Source organism: Halichoerus grypus, chromosome 4 (assembly GCF_964656455.1).
Source record: "Halichoerus grypus chromosome 4, mHalGry1.hap1.1, whole genome shotgun sequence".
NCBI lineage: Eukaryota > Metazoa > Chordata > Mammalia > Carnivora > Phocidae > Halichoerus > Halichoerus grypus.
In genome coordinates, this window is record NC_135715.1 from 60,762,462 (window position 1) to 60,784,335 (window position 21,874).

At 35.8% G+C, this 21,874-nt stretch overlaps 1 protein-coding gene across 1 annotated transcript in view; it reads left to right on the forward strand.

The window, feature by feature from the left end:
- Window positions 1-21,874, forward strand: part of WDFY2 (WD repeat and FYVE domain containing 2) — a 175,705-nt gene that overhangs the window by 104,121 nt on the left and 49,710 nt on the right. Inside the window, exon 4 of the mRNA XM_036101319.2 lies at window positions 15,565-15,619. Within this exon, the coding sequence (XP_035957212.1) occupies window positions 15,565-15,619 (55 nt within the window). The remainder of the gene's footprint in view (window positions 1-15,564; window positions 15,620-21,874) is intronic.

Genomic DNA, 21,874 nt, shown 5'->3' on the forward strand with positions numbered 1-21,874 from the left:
TGTGTTTTACATGTTGTGGTCATATAAAGATGGACCAGATAAATATGTCATACACTGTGTCTGTCTCTGCTCAGCCTCTTCAATGAGGAAAGAAAGGTCCTGTGTGGGCCCTCAAGAAAAGATGGAGGCAGCCATGTTTTTTTATAGCTCATGACCCCATTTTCTCTGAGTATTAACTGATTGAACTGAGAGTGGACACTTGGCCTGAAGACTGGCCAGGGGACTTGTATGGACTGGCTTGGGTCCGATTCCTGCCTTAATTTTGCACCTGGAAGTACCAAGAGAACAGGCCAGTGGGTGGAAAGTGAAGCTGAAAGGTCATGTTGTAGACAGGGGCTTGGAGAGGCCACGTGCAGGCTCCATTTACGAGGGAACAGAAACTGAGTTGTCAGAAGAGACTGTGTGGTTGAGAAGGATAAGAGATTGCACTTGGAGAAAAAAGACACAGAGATAGCAGGAGAGAAGTGCTGAGCCTGCAGGAGAGAGACACAGGGGGGGCAAGTGCAGTGTTGGTGGCCAGCAGGCTTCCCTTTATGGTCTCTGTGTCTTTGCCATAAATCCTCTCTTCTTTACTGGCTTGACTTCCTGGCTACCAAAAGAGCCTGAGTGGAACCTAGAGTAACACACAAATGAAGATTATAAGGACTAGCACATTTTGTATGATTGAGACTTGACTTTGATTCTGGACTACCTGATAGCCAAGGCAAAAAGGAGACATTGTTCATTCTGAAACCATACAATAAAAAAGAAGGTAGTTTTAAAGTTTTCGAACACTGAATTTAAAATCAATCACCTTCTTATGTATAGAGGTCCCTTAAGGATTAAAAATAGAATTATTGTATGATCCAGCGATCCTACTTATGAATATATACCCCAAAAGATTCAAAGCAGGACCTGCAAGAGAGATTTGCACACTCATGTTCATTGCAGCATTATTTGCAATAGCCGAGAGATGAGAGCAGCCCAGAAGTCCATTGAAAGGTGGATGGATAAAGAAAAGGTGATACAGAGGGTTCTAGAGCGGAGGGGGGTGGGAGGATGGGTTAGCCTGGTGATGGGTATTAAAGAGGGCACATTCTGCATGGAGTACTGGGTGTTATGCACAATGAATCATGGAACACTACATCTAAAACTAATGATGTAATGTATGGTGATTAACATAACAATAAAAAAATTTAAAAAAAAGAAAAGGTGATACATACATACAATGAAATAGCATGTAGCCTTAGAAAAGGAGATTCTGTCACATGCTGTACTGATAAACCCTGAGGACATTATGCTAAGTGAAATAATCCAATCACAAAAAGACAAAGACGGTATGATTCCAGTCGTATGAAATATCTAAAGTATCATAGAAACAAGAAACAAAATCAAAGAAACAAAAAGTAGAAAGGTGGTTACCAAGGAAGTGGGGTGGGGGGTGGGGTGAAGTTAGCGTTTAATGGGTATCAAGTTTTAGTTCTGCAAGATGAAAAAGATTCTAGAGATATGTTTCACAACAATATGAATATACTTAACACTATTGAACTGTACACTTTAAAATGATTAAGATGGTAACTTTAATGTTACGTACTTTTTACCACAATAAAAAAAAAAAATCAGTCACCTTCATGTATATTAACAACTGAGACCCTAAGTAATATATTTCACAATTTTCTGAACATTTCTAAAGCAGATGCAGAAATGGATTTTATATGGAAATATAAAGTGAGAATTTTACCAATATCGGGCCTTCCAACAAGATTTCAGCTTTCAATCAATTTCTCTCTCTTTTCCAATCCATGTTTAGTATTTAGTCTTCAAAAGTTACTAAAATTCATAAGCAACTTGCCTTTGGGGTTTCATAAACTTCATTGCCAGCAATATGGAAGACTAGAGATCTTTTTTTTCCTTCTTTTCTTTTCTTTTAATTTCAGGTGTACCATATAGTGATTTGGCATTTCAATGCGTTACTCAGTGTTCATCAAATAAGTGTGCTCTTTAATCCCCATCACCTATTTCACCCTCCCCCCAACCCTCTCCCCTCTGGTAACCATCAGTTTGTTCTCTGTAGTTACAAGTCTGTTTTTTTGACTTGTCTCTTTTTTTTCCCCCTCTGTTCGTTTATTTTGTGTCTTGAATTCCACATGTGAGTGAGATCATATGGTATTTGTCTATCTCTGATGGGCTTATTTTGCTTAGCATCATACCCTGTAGATCCATCCATGTTGCAAATGGCAAGATTTCATTCTTTTTTGTGGCTGTATAACATCCCATTGTATATATATACCACCTCTTCTTCATCCATTCAACTATTGATAGACACTTGGGCTGCTTCCATAATTTGGCTATTATAAACAGTGTTGCAACAAACATAGGGGTGCATGTATCCTTTCAAATTAGTATTTTCATATTCTTTGGGTAAATACCTAGTTACTAGTGTGAACACTGAATCATATGGTAGTTCCTGTTTTTAATTTTTTGAGGAATTTCCACACTGTCATCCACAGTGGCTGCACCAGTTTGCCTTCCCAAGTCAATTTCTCTTTCATGGAGGCAGATACAGAAAGAAGACACCTATGTTCCCAGCCAGGAATGTAGTACCTCTGTGTTCATGAAGCTTCTTACATGCATGTCTGCTCTCTCCAGAAATGGCTTTGCATAGGCACATGCATGAGTACCTCAAAGCTGTCTTTGTGATACTTTTGCTGGATAGTTAAGAAGATGACATCATTTCTTCTTTCATTCTTACCACATTTGGGCTAAGTTAAGAGTTCCTGTTTATATTTTGTATGATCTTGCTGGTCAGTTTGAGATCTATTTTTTCTAAGAGGAGAGGAAAACTTATACAGAGACTCTAATTCTGTTTTCTTCATAAAAATTAGATTTATCAAGCATTAAATCAGTTTATATGCTCTGATACACAACAAACACAACAAAGAATCAGTAGCTAATAATCTAATTTTAGAATATATTTCTGTTCTCTAAAGTAGTGCTGTATTTTAAGAAATAAGAGATCATTGGCAAACGTTCAATTAAAGCAAGCAACTAAAAATTGGTGTATATATTTTTTATGCATAAGGTACTGTGGTTCTGTTATCAGAATTCTTTGGGATCTATTTCATTGCACCTTAATACTTAATAGGTGAGCAGGTGGGCCATGTTTAGAAGCTGTATAGCATTCCTTTGCTGTAAACTCATACTGAAGAGTTAGGGTCACCGTGGGACTAGCAGAGGAGCCAAACTCATTGCCTTCTAACCTATTGATTGCTAACATATTCTTGTATTTGCAGTGGTTGAACATTACTTTGGGGAAAAAAGAGAGCGAGAAGAAGGAAGGAAGGGAGGGAGGAAACGGGTCAGGAAATGTGCAGGGCCCAGCATGGCGGCTGCTTTCCTGACATGTATGTGAAGTTTGGGTATCTCTGCGGGGTATGTAGATGCTTTGATTTCTTCCAGCACCTGGGCCTCACTGTGCCCCTGCCATGCCTGGTTCTCTGGGCAGAACCAGAAGCAACAACCCAGCACTGTGGATTATAGTCTGCTGTTCCAAGAATCCAGGACATCCCTGGGAACTTGGGGTGTGTAGGAGTCTAAGGATGACCAGAAAACAAAACCATACCTTTCATTTTAGGGAAAATACAATGTACTATCTGTTGACCTCTAATTTAGACTGACGAAAAGCTGAGTAACAACTTGACTCAGGCAAGGTGACCTCTGTTACCAAACAAGAGCCATGGTATCTATTTGGCAGATAAATTTTTATAAACCAATAGAAAGTAATTACTGTTCTTGTGAAACATGCCACCCGGTGGTTGAGAATGGCATGTGTATACACAAGCATGGGCTTTGATGTACGTTCTTTAATGACAGGGCGTGCTGGCAACTTCTCTTTGCAGTACGATGTTGCCCAAATAAAGTAATATTACCTTCTGATTGATTCATTATGGAGGACTTGGTTTTCGTAGGAATTCAGAAAGACAAAGAGGAGTAGAAAAAGTGTGGACAGATGTACAAAGCAGCATAATAGCATTATTCCATTTATATTCTTTACTCCACCCTCAGCCCAAAGCACTGGCTGTTAGTAACAGCCCATAACATTGGACCTTAACCAGTCTTGCCATTTTTTCCCCCTCTGTCCTTAATTTGATCTGAAACATGCCATTTTCCTTTCCTTCTAGATCTTAGGAATAGAATGGTGCTTCATTCTGCCTTTGGAGTTAACGACTGTGTTAAATGTCCCATTTAACCAAGTACCCTATCCGGTATTGATCGCCTCACTCTAACTGCCACAAATCAAGATTTTTGGTGGATCCATAGTGTGTCTCCAGGAACTGTGATATCACTATTTTTCAGTTTTAATCCAAAAGTAGCAACTATGAATCTGTCTTTTTTCACTCAGAGTCTACCAAGTAATGGAAAACAATCCCATTCCTGGAAGTTAACAACAGAACTCTTAAAAATGATCTCAAAAAGAACTGTGAAATTTAGGCAAAGAAAATTATAAAAATTTACTAATGTACATAAAAAAAGACTTATAAGTCCCTGAATTTAGAGGTTTCATGCAATTCCAGTCAGAATTCTTAATGTGATTTTTCTTGTTATATAAGAAGATTATAATAATCATCGACCTACATTTATTTTATTTTATTTACATTTAATTAATTAACATATAGTGTATTATTAGTTTCAGAGGTAGAGGTCAGTGATTCATCTCTTATATATAACACCCAGTGCTCATTACATCATGTGCCCTCCTTAATGCCCATCACCCAGTTACCCCATCCCCCCACTCACCTCCCCTCCAGGAACCCTCAGTTTGTTTCCTATGGTTAAGAGTCTCTTTTGGTTTGTCTCCCTCTCTGATATCATCTTATTTTATTTTTCTCTCCCTTCCTCTGTGCTCCTCTGTTTGTTTCTTAAATTCCACGTATGAGTGAGATCATATGATAATTTTCTTTCTCTGACTGACTTACTTCGCTTAGCATAATACCCTCTAGTTCCATTCACGTTGTTGCAAATGGCACGATTTCATTTTTTTTGAAAGCCGAGTAATATTCCATTGTGTGTGTATATATGTGTGTGTGTGTGTGTGTGTGTGTGTGTATGTGTGTTTATATATATATATATATATATATATATATATATATATATATATACCACATCTTCTTTATCCACTCATCTGTCAATGTACATCGGGGCTCTTTCCATAGTTTGGCTATTGTGGACATTGTTGCTATAAACATTGGGGTGCAGGTGCCCCTTTGGATCACTACATTTGTATCTTTGGGGTAAATACCTAGTAGTGCAATTGCTGGGTCATAGGGAGCTACATTTTTTTATGAAGAGAAATTAGACACATAGCCTCTGTGTTAACACACATTTGATACCTGCAGTAATTAAATCATTTTCATTTTGACACAAGAATAGAATAGGAGGTCAACAGAGCAGAGTTAGGTAACTCCCAAACAGACCCAATTATATGTAAGAACATAGAATATGGGAAAGAAGACATCACACGTCAGTCGTGGATGGGAAAAGTTATTAAATAAATAGTGCCAAAGCAGTTGGCTTGCTTTTAAGAAAAACATTGATTTTAATCCTCATCTCATGTCTTATAAGTAGCTTTGATGTACGAAGTAAAGCCTTAAAAAATGAAGGAAAAAAAACTAGAAGTGACTAAAGTGGACATTTATAAACAGTCTATCAGGAAGAATGTGTAAGCTCAAAACAGTGCAAATCACAAAGGAAAATATAATATTTGCATAAAATTCCAAAACTTCTTGGTGTAAAAAAAGCTACTTAACTGCATTTTAATACATTGTTGCTTAAAATATGACAGAGGAAAGATAATCTGTTCAGTCGACAAGCATATACAAATAGATGAGAAAAGCGCTAAAATCGTATAGACAGTGGAAAAGTCATAAAAGGAAATACTTAGGGCAAATAAACATTTTAATTTGTGAAATTTTTTTAAATTTTATTTTTGCCTGAGTAATATCAACTTTACTATATACCTCTTGGCTGGCATTGAATAAAATGGTCTGTCTTGTACACTGATAGAGTTAATTGGCATTAGTTATTTAGGAAAAGTATTGGTCATATGTAACTAGAACTCGAGAAGTACTTGTACCTTTATATCAATAACTCTACATTTCTAGAAAACCATCCAAAGAAAATCCAGCAGTGGGTGTTATATGCAAACAATGAACCATGGAACACTACATCAAAAACTATAATGATGTACTGTATGGTGACTAACATAACATAATTTAAAAATAAATAAATAAATAAATAAATAAGAAAGATTATTTGTAATAATAAATATTATTTTAACAATTGTTTTTATAATAATAAAAACATTGGTGTCTTAGAAATGTAACAGGGACTAATTAGATAAAATCTTATGTAGCCTCCCAGTGGAATATTATGTAGCCATTAAACATGTATTTTCAAATAATATTTAATGACATTGGAAATGTTCATGTGATGATGTTAAGTTAAAGAGGAGAGCTACAAAACAGTATCAGTGGTACTACTATTCCAGTTTAATGTGTTTTTATGTATACAAGGGAAAAGATGGAAAGCAAAATAATAAAAGTATTAATAGTAATTAGCACTATTTGGCAGAAGTATAGACTATTTAAATTTTCCTTCCTGATAGTGTTCCATTTTAAAATTTATTATATGATACATGTTACTTTTATAGTAAGAATAATAAATGTATTATACATATTACTTTTATAGTCAGAATAATAAACATTTAAAATGAAGCACATTTCTAAAAAAAAAAGCACATTTCTTTAGTACATCTATTTTTGAATGTGAAATTCAAGTAGACAAGAAAAATGAAAATATAGAGTATTTGAAAACTATCATCGTTTCATTGAATAGATATACAAGTAGATCTAGAACTTTGGATAAAATACATTTTTTTCTTATATCTCCAGAACATTTACGAAATCATGAATATATCTTGACTAAGAGGAAAATCTTAGTAAATTCTGAAAAGTAAAGATACTATGTTTTCTGAATATAAACCAATAAAACTAGAAAGCAGCAACAAAAAAGTAGCCATAAATATAAGTGCTTGCTAATTAAACATTTTTTTCTAAGTAATTTCCTAATTGAAAGAGTAAATGAGTGTGTGTGTGTGTATATATATATATATGTATATATATATATATATTATAGAATATTACTGAAATACATAAAATAATATAGAAATCGTTTTAAAGGAGAACCACTTTGTCTAAAAACCTATGGAATATAGTCAAATCTATATTAGAGAATTGTACCTTAAAATTTTACTTTAAAATAAAAAGTTGTTATACATGTGAATCTAAGCATTCAAATTAAGTTACACCAAAGTGATAAAATAAACCAAAAGAAGGCTGGGAGAGAGAATTATAAAAATGAGTACTGAAATTAAAGATAGAGAAAAAGACAGTAAATAAAACCAAAAGTTGAGTTTTAGAAAGTACTGATAAAATAGATAAATTCCTTGGCACATCTCATTAAGGAAAACAACAAATAAGAAGTATATAATGTTAAGCGTAAGGAAAGAGGTGTAACCACATTATATATATAGCCACTCATTTCTGCTATAATGCAGCTTGTTTTTAAAAATCACCACACTATGTAGAATTGCACAATAAAAGCCGCAAACGGCTTAGGGGAAAATGAGTTTAGGAATACAATACTTAAAAACTTTGTTAAACACACACACACACACACACATACACACACACACAAACACATATACACACGCACAACTTAGTCTGTGATACATAAGAAATAAAGATGGAACACTCATCAAAATGTAGCACAAGTTTTAGACATGGGAAATTAGGGAATACATAAACATTATCATAACTATGGCACTTTACCTTGAAAAAGGCCTGAAGTTTGCTTGTGGAAGTGTGCCTCAGAAGGATTGCAGCTTGAGTTATTTTGAAATGGTAGGAGGAGGTAATCTGAAATCAGAAGGCCAAGTTTTAATACCAGATGGAGATAGGTGTGACTCCCAAGGGGTGGTACACTGAGGTAGCTGGTAGATGTTTGAGATCTGTGTGTCTCTGTTTTATGTATTCCTACCTAGCTTGGTTCAGTTTTCTGTGTTCATCTAGTGTTTCTGGACAAAATCATGTAAAAGTGACATGAAATTTGAGTATGCTCAAATTGTTCCCTAATTTTGTTCCCAATCGTGTTGAAACAAATTCACATCTTCAGAATAACTCTTGCAGCAGAACTGCCTTTATATGAAAGACAGTTAAAAAGAATCAGCAGACAGTGTTATGTTAGTTCCATGGTAATATGTTTGAAAACTTTAAGGAAGTAGATGATTTTACAATAAAATATAAATTAATAAATTTGACCCAAAGAGAGTTAAGAAAGCTTTAGGAGACTCATAACTATACGAGAAATTAGAAAAGCTGATATTTAAAAAAGAACCAGGCATTCAGTATTTTATAGCCAAATCCTAATTCTTTGATTGTTGTTCAATGTAGTTCAGAAGTTTTTTTTTTTAAAGGAAGACTCCTTAATTCATTTTACAAAAGTAGCATTTATTTTACTTAGCTCTCATAGAGTACTTACTGTGTGCCAGGCACCGCTTTAAAAGCTTTATAAATATTAACCAAATCCTCACCACAGTCTTATGAGGCTATTACTGTTGTGGAAATGGAAACTAAAGTGCAGAGATCTTGAGCAGCTTGTCCAAGATCATATAACTAGTATGTGTTTTAGCCAGGATTTAAACCAGACAGTTTGGCTCCGGTGCCCAAGCTCTTAACTCTTAACCACTGTGCTTTGCTATCTTTAAATGAAAACTTAAGGGAAATAGCACTCTGGTTCCTCAGCAACTTTCTGAGTTGTATGAAGCACAGCACTTGCAAAGTCTAATATCTGACTTCCCCAGTGGCTGTTAATAAGGCTAGAGAGTAAAATCTTCCAGGAGGGGGAAGCTAAGTTCCCATGGAGTTATGATCAAAATTTAAAGCAAGGGAGGAGAGAGCTGGCAGATAAATTCCTTCTCCATCCGTTTCTCCAATGGATTCTTCCAAAGCCTGGCGTTTAAATTCGGTCTGTTAGAGACTTCCTGTATGCTAGAAAGGCTTCTTCAGGAAACACAGGCCAGCTTGGTGATGTACAACCTAACTTTCTCTGCTTCTTTTTGCTTTTCCTTCATTCACACTGCTGATATTGCACCATCAAATAAAGCAGCAGTACTTAAGTTTTGCCTCACGCTCTCCTTTTTAAGAAATCAAGCTGTGGTAGGATTTAAGGAGGAAATTCATAGAACAAGAAATGAATGTGGCAAATAAACATATAAAAAGTGCTCTAGCTCATAAGCAGTTAGGGTAATGCATATTAAACCTTAGTGAGTTATATTTGTTTGCACAGCAATTTGGCAGAAAACTGAAAAGATGAGTAATATCCAGAGCTGATTAGATATGGGGAAATAGGCCATTGCATGAATGTCAGATGGTAGGGAATTGAAATGCTGCATACTTCTGGGAAGTGAGATCTGACAGAGTTTATTAAAATATTAAGTATTTATAATCTTTGAGCTAGCAATCTTTTCAACCTGTACATTAATTTATATGTTTATACATGCAAAGACATTTCATGCTGTATTGTTGTAATAGTAAAAAATAGAATGTCCATTTAACAGAGAGTATGTGAATACTATAAAATATGGCATATTTATGTTTTGGAGTACAAAAGAGCCACCAGAAAGAATAAATTAGAATCATGTGTTTTGCCCTGGAAAGATAGCTCTGATATATTATAAATGAAAGTAGCAAGTTGTAGAGTAATGTCTATAGTGTGACCCTGTTTTTGTGCAACAAAACAAATAAAAACCCCTCTATGCGTTTACATATGTTGATATAAAGATAAAGGAGAAAGAAAGATGTGAAACAAGGCACGAGACTATTAACACTGGTTTCCTCAAAAGGGATGAGATAGAAAGGTGGAGATAATTACTGACTTTTTATTTATATATACCAAACCGTTTGAGCTGTTACAGTGAACATTAAAAACTATTAGGTGTGGTGAGAAACCAGAAGCTTTCCCACTAAAATCAGGTTTAAGGCAAGGATGACCCCCTCACTGTTCCTTTTCAACATTGTACTGGAAGTTCTAGCTAATGCAATAAGACAAGAAAAGGAAAATAAAAGGTATCCTGATTGAGAAGAAAGAAATAAAACTCTTTGTAGATGACATGATTGTCTATGTAGAGAAATCTAAAAGAATTGACCAAAAATACCTCCTGGAACTAATAAACAGTTATATCAAGGCTGCAGGATACAAAGTTAATATATAAAAGTCAGTTGTTTCTTGTATACCAGTAATGAACAAGCAGAATTTGAAATTAAAAACACAGTACCATTTACATTAGCACCCCCCAAAATGAAATACTTTGGTATATATGTAACAAAATATGTACAAGATCTGTATGAAGTGAAATACAGAACTCTGATGAGTGAAATTTTTAAAAACCTCAATAAATGGAGAGAGATCCATATTCATGGATAGAAAGACTCAATATTGTCAAGATGTCAGTTCTTCCAACTTGATCTATAAATTCAGTGCAATCCCAATCCAAATCCCAACAAGTTATTTTATAGATCTCGACAAACTGATTCTAAAGTTTATGGAGAGAGAGAAGACCCAGAAGAGCCAACACAATATTGGAGAAGAACAAAGTTGGAGGATTGACACTGCCCAATTTCAAGACTTACGTAAAGCTATAGTAATCAAGATAGTGTGGTATGGGTGAAAGAATAGACAGGTAGATCAGTGGAGCAGAACAGAGAGCCCAGAAGTAGAACCTCATAAATAAAGTCAACAGAGGAGCAAAAGGAATACAATGGAGAAAAAAATAGTCTTCTCAACAAATCGTGCTGGAACAACTGGATATCCACATGTAAAAAAAATAAATCTAGACAACAGGTCACACCCTTCACAAAAATTAACTTGGAATAACTCACAGACCCTAAATGTAAAATGCAGAACTTAAAAAACTCCTGGAAGAAAACATAGGAGAAAATTTAGATGACTTTGGGTTTGTTGATGACATCTTAGATACTATAGCATAGGTATGATGAAAGCAAGAATTGATAAACTGTGCTTCATTAAAATGAAACATTTCTTCTCTGCAAAACACTGTAAAGGGAATAAAAAGACAAGCCACAGAATGCGAGAAAATATTTGCAGAAGATATATCTGATAAAAGGAGTTATCCAAAATATTTGAAGAACTCCTAAATCTCAACAATAAGAGATTTAAAGTGAGCCAAAGATCTTAACAGACACCTCACCAAAGAAGATCTACAGATGGCAAGTAAGCATATGAAAAGATACTCCATATCCTATGTCATCAGAGAAATGCAAATTAAAATGAGATACCACCACATACTTATTAGAGTGGCCAAAATCCAGAACACTGACACCACCAAATGCTGTCAAGGACGTGGAGCAATAGGAACTCTCATAACATTGCTAGTGGAAATGCACAGTGGTACAGCCACTTTGGTCGTTCTTTTAAAACTAAATATACTTTTACCATACAGCCCAGCAATCCTTGCTTTTTTATCCAAAGCAGTTGAAAACTTGTGTTTCCACAAAAGCCTGCACATGGATGTTTATAGCAGCTTTATTGATACTTGACAAAAATTTGGAGGCAACCAAGATGTCCTTCCGTACGTGAAAGGATAAACTGTGGTACATCCAGTCAATGGAATAGTATTCAGTGCTAGAAAGAAATGAGCTATCAAGCCATAACAAGACATGGAGGAAACTTAAGTGCATAGTACTAAGTAAAAGAAACCAATTTGAAATGGCTACAAACTCTATGATTCCAACTATATGACAGTCTGGAAAGGGTGAATCTTTGGAGACAGTGAAAAGATCAGTGATGCCAGGGATTAGGTGGGAAGAGAAAGATGAATAGGCAGAGCACAGAGGATTTTTAGGGCATGACACTATAATAGTGGATACATGTCAATATGCATTTATCAAAGACCACAGAATTTGGAATACCAAGCGTGAACCCTAAGGTAAACTATGGACTTTGGAAGGGGTGTAGGTTCATCAGTTGTAATAAATGTACCACTCTGGTGAGAGATTTTAATGGGGGAGGCTGTTTGGAGGGGAGCAGGGGGTATGTGAGGAATCTCTGTGCCTTCCTCTCAATTTTGCCATGAATTTAAAAATGCTCTAAAAAAATTAAGTATTAAAAAAAAGGATGATAGATATATGGACAGTTGAATGTAAAGAAGGGATGATAGAAAGATGGATTAAAAAACTGTTTAATGTGTACATCTTCGATCTACTGAGCTTTGATTGGTTAAACCTAACAAAATATTCCAGGCTACAGCCATACTTTCATGTTATATTGTGAGTGTTAATAGATAAAAATCTTTTAAGAAGTCAATTTGAAAGTATCTATCAAATTTTAATGGTCAAATTTTAAATGGTCATTCCCTCTGATCCAAAAATTCTAGAACTTTATTTCATTGAAATATTGTTAGAGATGTAAAAAGATAAAATATATTGAATGTAGTATTTTTAAATATGGAAAACTGGAAATGTAAGCATTTATCAGTAGAAGACCCATTACTGCACGTTCTATGCGGTCATTAAAAAGAATGATAGGGTGGGGGGATGGGTTAGCCTTGTGATGGGTATTAAAGAGGGCACGTTCTGCGTGGAGCACTGGGTGTTATACGCAAACAATCATGGAACACTACATCAAAAACTAATGATGTAATGTATGGTGATTAACATAACATAATAAAAAAATAATAAAAATTAAAAAAAAACAGCACACACACACACAAAGAATGAAATTGATAAACATGTACTCATGTGAAATGATATACATGATTTGTTAACAGAAAAAAAGCCTTGTTAGAAAGTATTAACATTTTAAGTCAGAGAAAGACAAATACCGTATGATCTTATTTATAATGTGGAATTTAAGAAACAAAACAAACGAGCAAAGAAAAAAAAGACAAACCAAGAAACAGACTCTTAACTATAGAGAACACACTGTGATGGTTACCAGAGGGGAGGAAATAGATGATGGGGATTAAGGAGTGCATTTGTGATGAGCACCGGGTGATGTGTGGAAGTATTGAATCACTATATTGTACACCTGAAACTAATATGACACTGTATGTTAACTATACTAGAATTAAAATTAAAAACAATTTAAAAAGTATTAATATTTTGTTTTATTATGTATATTATTCCAATAATACTTTTTATAATAGTTATCTCTGAGAAACAATATCACAAGTGACTTTTAAATGCCTGTCTCTCTTACATTTCTTTAAAATAGCATATTGTTTGTTTGATCAAAAAAATAAGAAGAAAAAAGGCTGACAGAATCTCCCAAATTTTCTCCATGATTACATGTTTCTATTTTCATAGGGAAAGCAAATAAACAAAAAAATTAAGTGTACCAATGCAGTGAACTGGTAATTTTATTGTGTTTGTTAATTCTAATATGTTGATTCTAAATACAGATCTGCATCCAATTGTTTCATTTTATACCTTGCCTTGTCCTGAAAGGAATTGAGTGACCTTTTGCCCATGCTAGAGAACAATTTCAGTATAATCAAAGTAACATATGAATTCTATGAACTCAGCAAACACTTGCCTAAATAATAATGGTCTTTAATATATTTATTCAGCGTGTATGTGAGGAAATTTGGGGCCCTCTAAAGTGGGAGGCTCAGGATCAAGCTACTCTTGCTTGGGATTGAGGGTGGTGGTGAGTCGAGGCCTAGATGCGTGCATAGCTTCCTTACCCACACCATCAGCTTCTCATGGGAGAACAACTTTACTCCTTTTAAAAATTGGTCTGCTCTCTTCAGTTGTGAGTCTAACTCTTCAGAAATGAGAAGTGAGGGGCACCTGGGTGGCTCAGTCGTTAAGCGTCCGCCTTCGGCTCAGGTCATGATCCCAGCGTCCTAGGATCAAGCCCCGCATCAGGCTCCCTGCTCAGCGGGAAGCCTGCTTCTCCCTCTCCCACTCCCCCTGCTTGTGTTCCCTCTCTTGCTGTGTCTCTCTCTGTCAAATAAATAAATAAAATCTTTAAAAAAGAAATGAGAAGTGAGCATAGTGCTACTTCTTGAAGGAATACTGATAGAAATTTAAAAAGTGACAAGTTGAGTTATGTTTTTACTGAGAAAATCATGGGGAAGAAAATCCATTTTGTAGATAAGCTTCTTAAGGAGGGACAGGGTAGGAAAGTGAACACCCAGAGGAACTTTGTTACCTCCTATATTCTGTCACATCACCTCATACTTACCTTTGTGGCATCTGCCACAAAAACAATAAAATAAGTATTTTCTTCTAAAATTTACACTGTATCAGCTCAGTAAATACCCAGATAGCAATTAAGGAGTTTACACATCTGTCCTCCCACACACCTTTCTTTAAGTCCTCAAGGAAAAATTCTGGAAGCCTCCACATGTTTTGAAAAGACTCATTGTTCTGTTTCTGAGCTCAGATGAAGTCATCAATTTGTTATCCTTTGCAGCTTTCCTTGTTTGACAACTTACTATTTAAGAGTATATGGATATTTTGCATTTGAGAGAAGCTGAAGGACTCAAAACCTGGCTGGGGCTTATAAACACTTGATTGGCTTCTACATATAGGTCATTGTATATGTAGATGCTTAGGTGAAGAATGCACACATGCTCACACACAAACTCACCCACTCATGTTTTATGTGTCCTCACAAAGAGTATATACAATGCATTATATAGAAACTATTTTTGAGTAAATTTGACATTCAGATTAATCTCATGAGATTGGGAGATGCCGTTCACATTTCTGTTTGGTCAGTACTTACTGATTTCTTACTATACCAAGACACTGTGCCACGTACCATAGGGATTTAGGGATGAGTAAGATGCACCCTTGAGAAGCTTATTGTAAGGAGAAGTAAGTTACTGATATTAGAAACAATCTTTTAAAATACCTAATTTGGGGGCGCCTGGGTGGCTCAGTCGTTAACCGTCTGCCTTCGGCTCAGGTCATGGTCCCAGGGTCCTGGGATCGAGCCCCGCATCGGGCTCCCCGCTCTGCGGGAAGCCTGCTTCTCCCTCTCCCACTCCCCCTGCTTGTGTTCCCTCTCTGGCTGTCTTTCTCTCTGTCAAATAAATAAAATCTTTAAAAAAAAAAAAAAAATACCTAATTTGCTTCTCTAAAAGAGGATTGCCATCCATTTGCTCATTGGCCAAATTTTCAGCTGTAGCAAGTTAAATGAGGGTTATCTTCAAAATTGACAAGATGGTGTCAAGACACTGAACTTGATCCAGTTTTCTTCTCACACTCAAAAACAAAAAAACAACCTCAGTGTTACAAAATAAAAATTATAATTGCATTAGATCATAATTATGATTGTTACTTTTAAAGATGTACAAAAATGCTGAGTTGATTGGCAAAATACTAATGTTGGATGTAATTCTGTGATGATGTTTCTTTATGCAGTCTGGTTTTATCGAAACCTAATTATTCACTTAAAGACTTTCTTTTTGCTTGATATTTTTCTTCTCTTTTGCAGGAGTTTATTTTATCAGAAGATTATAACAAGATGACTCCTGTGAAAAACTATCAAGGTAGGAGTGAGACAGCAGTGTTTTTACCTAGATTTTGAGATGATCTTGACGGTTTCACTTTACAGTAGTCAGGGGGAGCAAAACAGAGCAATCCTTTCAGGTGAATATTATCCGAGTCTTTGAAGTAAGAAACTGAGGCCTAACGAGGTTGGGTGACTTGCCTGAGGTCCTGTAAAGTGCAGAACCAGACTGGGTCGTTGTGACCCCAGAACCTCTGACCTTTGTCCTTTGTCTCTCTGCCACACCACACAACCTCAAAGCAGTGCAGCAGATGCAGAGAAGTGGGGTCAGTGTTAGGAGTGAGCTACTTTACATAGGGCTCATTTCATTTTTGGTTAAATATCTTAAAAGGCCTAAAGTGTCCATGTTGTCTAAGGGAAAGGAATTAAGGTTTTCTTGTGTCTTCAACATTGGCAGTGTACCATAGATGGATCAGGAGCCATTTTCTGTAATGATTTATTTATCTAGACCAATGATGTTATAGGATCAGAACATTAGAGGTGGATCTTTTAAGACTTAGAGGTTATTTCATACACATTTCTTGACTTCATCCATCCTGCTTGATCATCCAGACTCTCTTCTGATACCTCCAGAGACATACCTAGCAATCCATCCTGATTTTTATAAAATTCTAAGTATTAAGTTTTTTATTTCTAGATTTTGATCCAAAATTCATTTCCCTATGGATTTGTTCTTTAATTGCTTTCATGTAACACTTACCAAGTATTCACTGAGTACCTACTGAGTTCCAGTAACTGAGGATTATAATAGTAAACAAGACATTATAGTATCTGCCTATAAGCAGTTTATAATTATGTAGAGGTTACAAACAGATAACCAGGTCAATAAAATGTTATGTTATAAATACTAGAATGTTCCCCTTTTGGTTTTTGTTCAGCCTGTTGGAGCCACAGAAACTAAGTACAATCTCTCTTACAGATGACAGCTTTTCAGTGATTTTAAAACAGCCATGAAAGTTCCCACCCTGGTCTCTTCCTTTCCCCTTTTATCTCTTCTATTTTCTAGCCTAAACATTTTACATGACCTGAATTTTTGTTCTAAAAAATTTTTTTTAGTTGTCTTGGTCACAGATCTTGGGATATCATGTTCTACCTCTGGAGCCCTTTAAAAATGTGACACATTGTGGTAGGCAGCCTCTAAGATGGCTCCTGATGATCCTTGTCTCCTGTTATTCATGCCTTTGAGTGTCAACTCCCCTTGAGTGTAGACTGGACCTAAAATATGGCAAATGATGGATGTCACTTCTAAGATTAGGTTACAAAGAGACTAGTCCTTCTTGCTTGCCCTCTCCTGCTTTTGCTGGCTCTCATGGAAGCCGGCTGCCATCTTATGAGCTACTTTATGGAGACGCCTATGTGATGAGGAATTGAGGGAGGCCACATCAGTAGCTGGTAAGGAACTGAAGCCCTCCGGTAGCTCAGTAGCCTATGAGGAACTGAATCTAGTCAACATGAGAGACATGGAATTGTGCAGGTCCTCCCTCTGTCAGTCTTACAGATGAGACCATAGCCCCACCACTTGACCTCGATTTCATCCTGTGAGACACCTTTCAGCAGAGGCACCAAGATTTCTGATCCACAGAAACTCTGAGATAATAAATGTTTACTGTTAAGCTATTAAGTTTTGGTGTAATTTGTTATACAGTAGATAACCACTATACATATGTAATGTGGTAACTACAAAATGGTATTTCCTTCCTCTTCTGGTCACTGTGCCATGAAGGGTGAACTTTTGACAGCCACTTTACACTGTAGGCTCATGTGGAGCAGTCAACTCAAACCCCTTAATGGTTCTCACTTAAGTTTTTATCGGGTACTGATAAAACTGTTGAAGCTGTTGCCTTTTTTGGTGTGGGGGGTCTTTTGTTTTGTTTTTAGCCTAAATGCTGGACTACAGGTTATTCATCATCTCATTTTATTTAGTCCATCATCTCAGCTTATCAAGACATTTTGAAATCCCAGTTGTGATTAAAATTTTTTTTAATGCAATGCTAATAAGTCCATGAGAGAAACAAGAGGGAGAGTCCCATGTACCAGAAGCAAAGGGGGAACTAAAACTCAAAGTGATATGCATACTACCTGACATTGCAGCTATCTTGGGGAGAAAAATAGAACTTCTAATAGCTAGAAGCTTTTGTATGAACATTGACTTAGGGACAGAAGATGAGACCTAGGGCTTGAGTGAGATGGGAAGTTGCAACTGATATTTACATATAAAGATGAAATGCATAAAGGGCTATATCACCATGAAAAAGGAGAGGACCAAAACTCTCCACTTATTGGCCCAGAAGACCATAGCATAATTTATTCCCGATCTCAGATCTGGATAGAGGGAAGAATCTTCCAGATAAATGAAACTTGCAACCTAAAATTTTGGATTTGGAATACAAATTTAAATCATTCATGTAGTGCTAGAAGCTCCAGCTTAAGAATTTAACATAAAAATTGGTCCTGGGCCAGTGGTATCCTCATGGTTCCTGCTAGAAATAAATTCAAAAGCTCTCTTCAACAAAACAAGTCACACAAATATCCCACAGCAAAAACAAGCCCTGCTTAAGATGAATTCATAATAATAAAAATAAATTATAAAAGTTAAAAGGAATCAATCCACTATGAGTAAATATTAATAGATATCAAAAATGGAGGTGAAATAAAAATTTTTTCAGGCATAAAAAACTGAGAGAATTCATAGACCTGCACTAAAGGAAATGTTAAAGAAAGTCCTTCAGGAAGGAAGTAAATGATGCCAAAGGAAAATAGGGATCTATGCAAAAGGATGAAGAGCACCAGGCGTGGTTACTATGAGATATTTTCTTATTATTTAAATCTTATAAAAAGATAGTTTGCTATTTAACTAAAAATAATAAAGTAGCACGAGGGTCATAACATGTAAAATTAAAATGTTTGGCATCAGTAACACAAAAGCCAAGACCCAGGGAGAAATGGAAACATACTATTGTAAGATTCTTATGCTACACATGAAGTGGAATAGATTCACTTGAAGGAAGACAATGATAAGTTAAAGATGTATACTTCTAGCCCTAAAGCAACCATAAAATAACAAATCAAAAAGTTACAACAAATAAGCCAACCAAGGAGATAAAATGGAATCATTAAAATCATTCTCAATGAACCCCTCTCCCCCTGCCAAAAAAAAAAAAAAAAAAAAAGAAGAAGGAAAAGGCAAAAGAACACATGGGAAAATAGAAAACAAATAACAAGGTGATAGATTTAAACCTACCAGTTATCAATAATCATATTAAATGTATGTGGCCTAAGGCCTATTAAAAGGCAGAGGCCATCAGATTGAGTGAAAAAAAGGAGGCCCAAATGTAAACCACCTACAAGAAATGTACTTTAAATATAAAGACATAAAGCAGTTACAAATAAAAGGATAGCAAAAGATATACTGTGCAAACAGTAGTCAAAAGAAGGCTGGACTGGCTATGTTAATAGTAGTCAAAGTAGACTTCAGAGAAAAGAATATTACCAGGGATAAAGGATTATATTACCAGAGATTATTTCATAATGATTAAGGGGTCAATCCATCAGGAGGGCATAACGATCCTAAGTGTTTATGCTCTTAATAAACATAGCTTTGAAATATGTGAAGCAAAACCTGATGAAACTTCAGGAAGAGAAATAGACACATCCTCAATTTTAGTCAGAAATTTTAGTATTCCTCTCAATAATTGATCGAATATATCAATAATTGACAGAATAAGTAGGCAGAAAATCAATAAGGTGTAAAAGGCTTGAACAGTACACAGCCAACTTGCTCTAACTGACATCTGTAGAACATTCCATTCAACTAAAGCAGAAGACACATTCTTTTCAACTTTACACAGAACATTTATCAAGGTGGATCACAGTCTGGGCCATAAAACGAGTCTCAGTAAATTTGGAAAAATTCAAGTCATGCAAGGTGTGTTCTCTGATCAAAATGCTATTGAAGCAGGAGTCAATAACAGAAATATCTCTGGAAAATCCCCAAATATTAGGAAGCTAAATAACCATGGGCCATCTAAGTAATCCATGGGTCAAAGAAGAAATCAAAATGGAAACAGCATATCAAAATTTATGGTATGTTGCTAAAGCAGTACTTAACTAAACACCTATGTTAGAACAGAAGAAAGGTCTCAAATCAGTGACCTTAGTTTATGCCCCAGAAAGAGGGGCACCCAGGTGGCTCAGTCCGTTGGGTCTGCCTTTGGCTCAGGTTGTGATCCTGGGGTCCTGGGATCGAACCCCCTGTCGGGCTCCCCATTCAGTTGGGAGTCTGCGTCTCCCTCTGCCCCTTCCCCCGTTCATGCTCTCTCTTTCAAATAAATAAATAAAATCTTAAAAAAAAAAAGAAGAACAAATGGAAACAAAGCCAAGTGGAAGAGAAGAGAGATCATAGCAAAAGTTCATGAAATAGAAAACAGAAAATTAATATCAGTGACACCAAAAACTGTTGTTTTTGTTTATTTTGAGAAGATGAGTAAAAGCGATAAACCTCTAGCCAGACTTACCAGAAAGAAAAGAGACAGAGAAGATGCAAGTTACCAATATCAGGAATAAGGGAAGTGATACTATTGGAGATTGTAGGGATATTTAAGGATAATAAGGAATATTATGAACAACTTTATGCCAATAAAATTTGACAACCTCAATGAAATGAACAAATCTTTGAAAGGTAAAAATTGCAAAAGGTCACTCAAGAAGAAATAGATAACCCTAATAATCCTGTATCTACTAAAGAAATTGACTTTATAATTAAAACCTTCCCACACAGAAAACCCCAGGCCCAGATGGCTTTACTGGTGAATCTTATCAAATATTTAAGGAAGAAGCAATACAAACTCTGCACAAACTCTTTCAGAAAAAGACTTTCCAACTGATTTTTGAAGTCAGCATTACCTGACACTAAAACTAGGCAAAGACAGTACAAGAAAAGAAATATATAGGCCAGCCTTCCCCATGAAAACAGATGCAAAAAAATCTAAACAGAATTTTAGCAAATCAAATTCAGCAGCATATACAAAGGATAGTACATCACAACCAAGCAAGGATTATTCCAGGTTTATACCCAAAAAAGATGGAAGGAGGGATTCAAACATACTTCCATGCCATTGTGCATAACAACATTATTCACAATAGCCAAAAAGTGGAAATAACCTAAATGCCCATGAATGGATGCATGGTTAAACAAAATGTGGTGTATCAAAAAAAATGAATTATTTTTTGGCCACAAAAAAGGAATGAAATATTGAAACATGCTACAACGTGGATGAACCTTGAAAACACGCTAAGCGAAAGAATCTAGACTCAAAGGACCATACTTTGTATGAATACGTTTATATGAAATGTCAGGAATAGGGGAGGACGGGCACCTGAGTGGCTCAGTTGTTTTAGCATCTGACTTTAAGTCAGGTCATGATCTCTTGGTCCTGGGATCAAGCCCCACATCGGGCTCCCCACTCAGCGGGGAGTCTGCTTGTTCCTCTCCCTCTGCCCCTCCCCCCACTTGTGCTCGCACTCTCTCTCTCTCAAATAAATAAATAAATAGTCTTAAAAAAAAAAAGAATAAGGGAATCCATTGAGACAGAAAGTAATTGGTGGTTGCCCAGGGATAAGGGAAGAGGAGTTGGGGATGTGGGTTTGTTTTGGGGTGATGGAAATGTTCTGTAAATAGTACATTTTTCCATGATGATTGTACAACATTGTGAATATACTAAAAACCACAGAATTATACACTCTAAAATGGTTTAAATGGTGATTTTTACCTCAATAAACATTTTTTTAAAAACCAATCAGTGATACCAAAACCAAAGACACTATAAGAAAGGAAAACTACAGACCAGTAATTCTCATGAACTTAGATGTTAAAATCCTTAAAAAAAAAAAATTCTAGCAAATCCAACAATATATAGAAGGAATTATACACCCATGACCAAGAAGATTTATTCCAGATATGCAAAGCTGGTTTAACATTTGAAAATCAGTGTAACCCATCACATCAAAATGCTAAAGAAGTAAAATGATACGATCATATCAATTAGTGCAGAAAAAGCATTTGATAAACTCTGACACCCATTCGTGATAAAAACACTTAGCCAGCTACGAATAGAGGCGAACTTCCTTACTCCATAAAGAAACATCTACAAAAACCTACAGCTAACATTGTACTTAATTGTGAGAAAGGAGATGCTTTCCCTCTATGATCATGAACAAGACAAGGATGTCTTCTCTC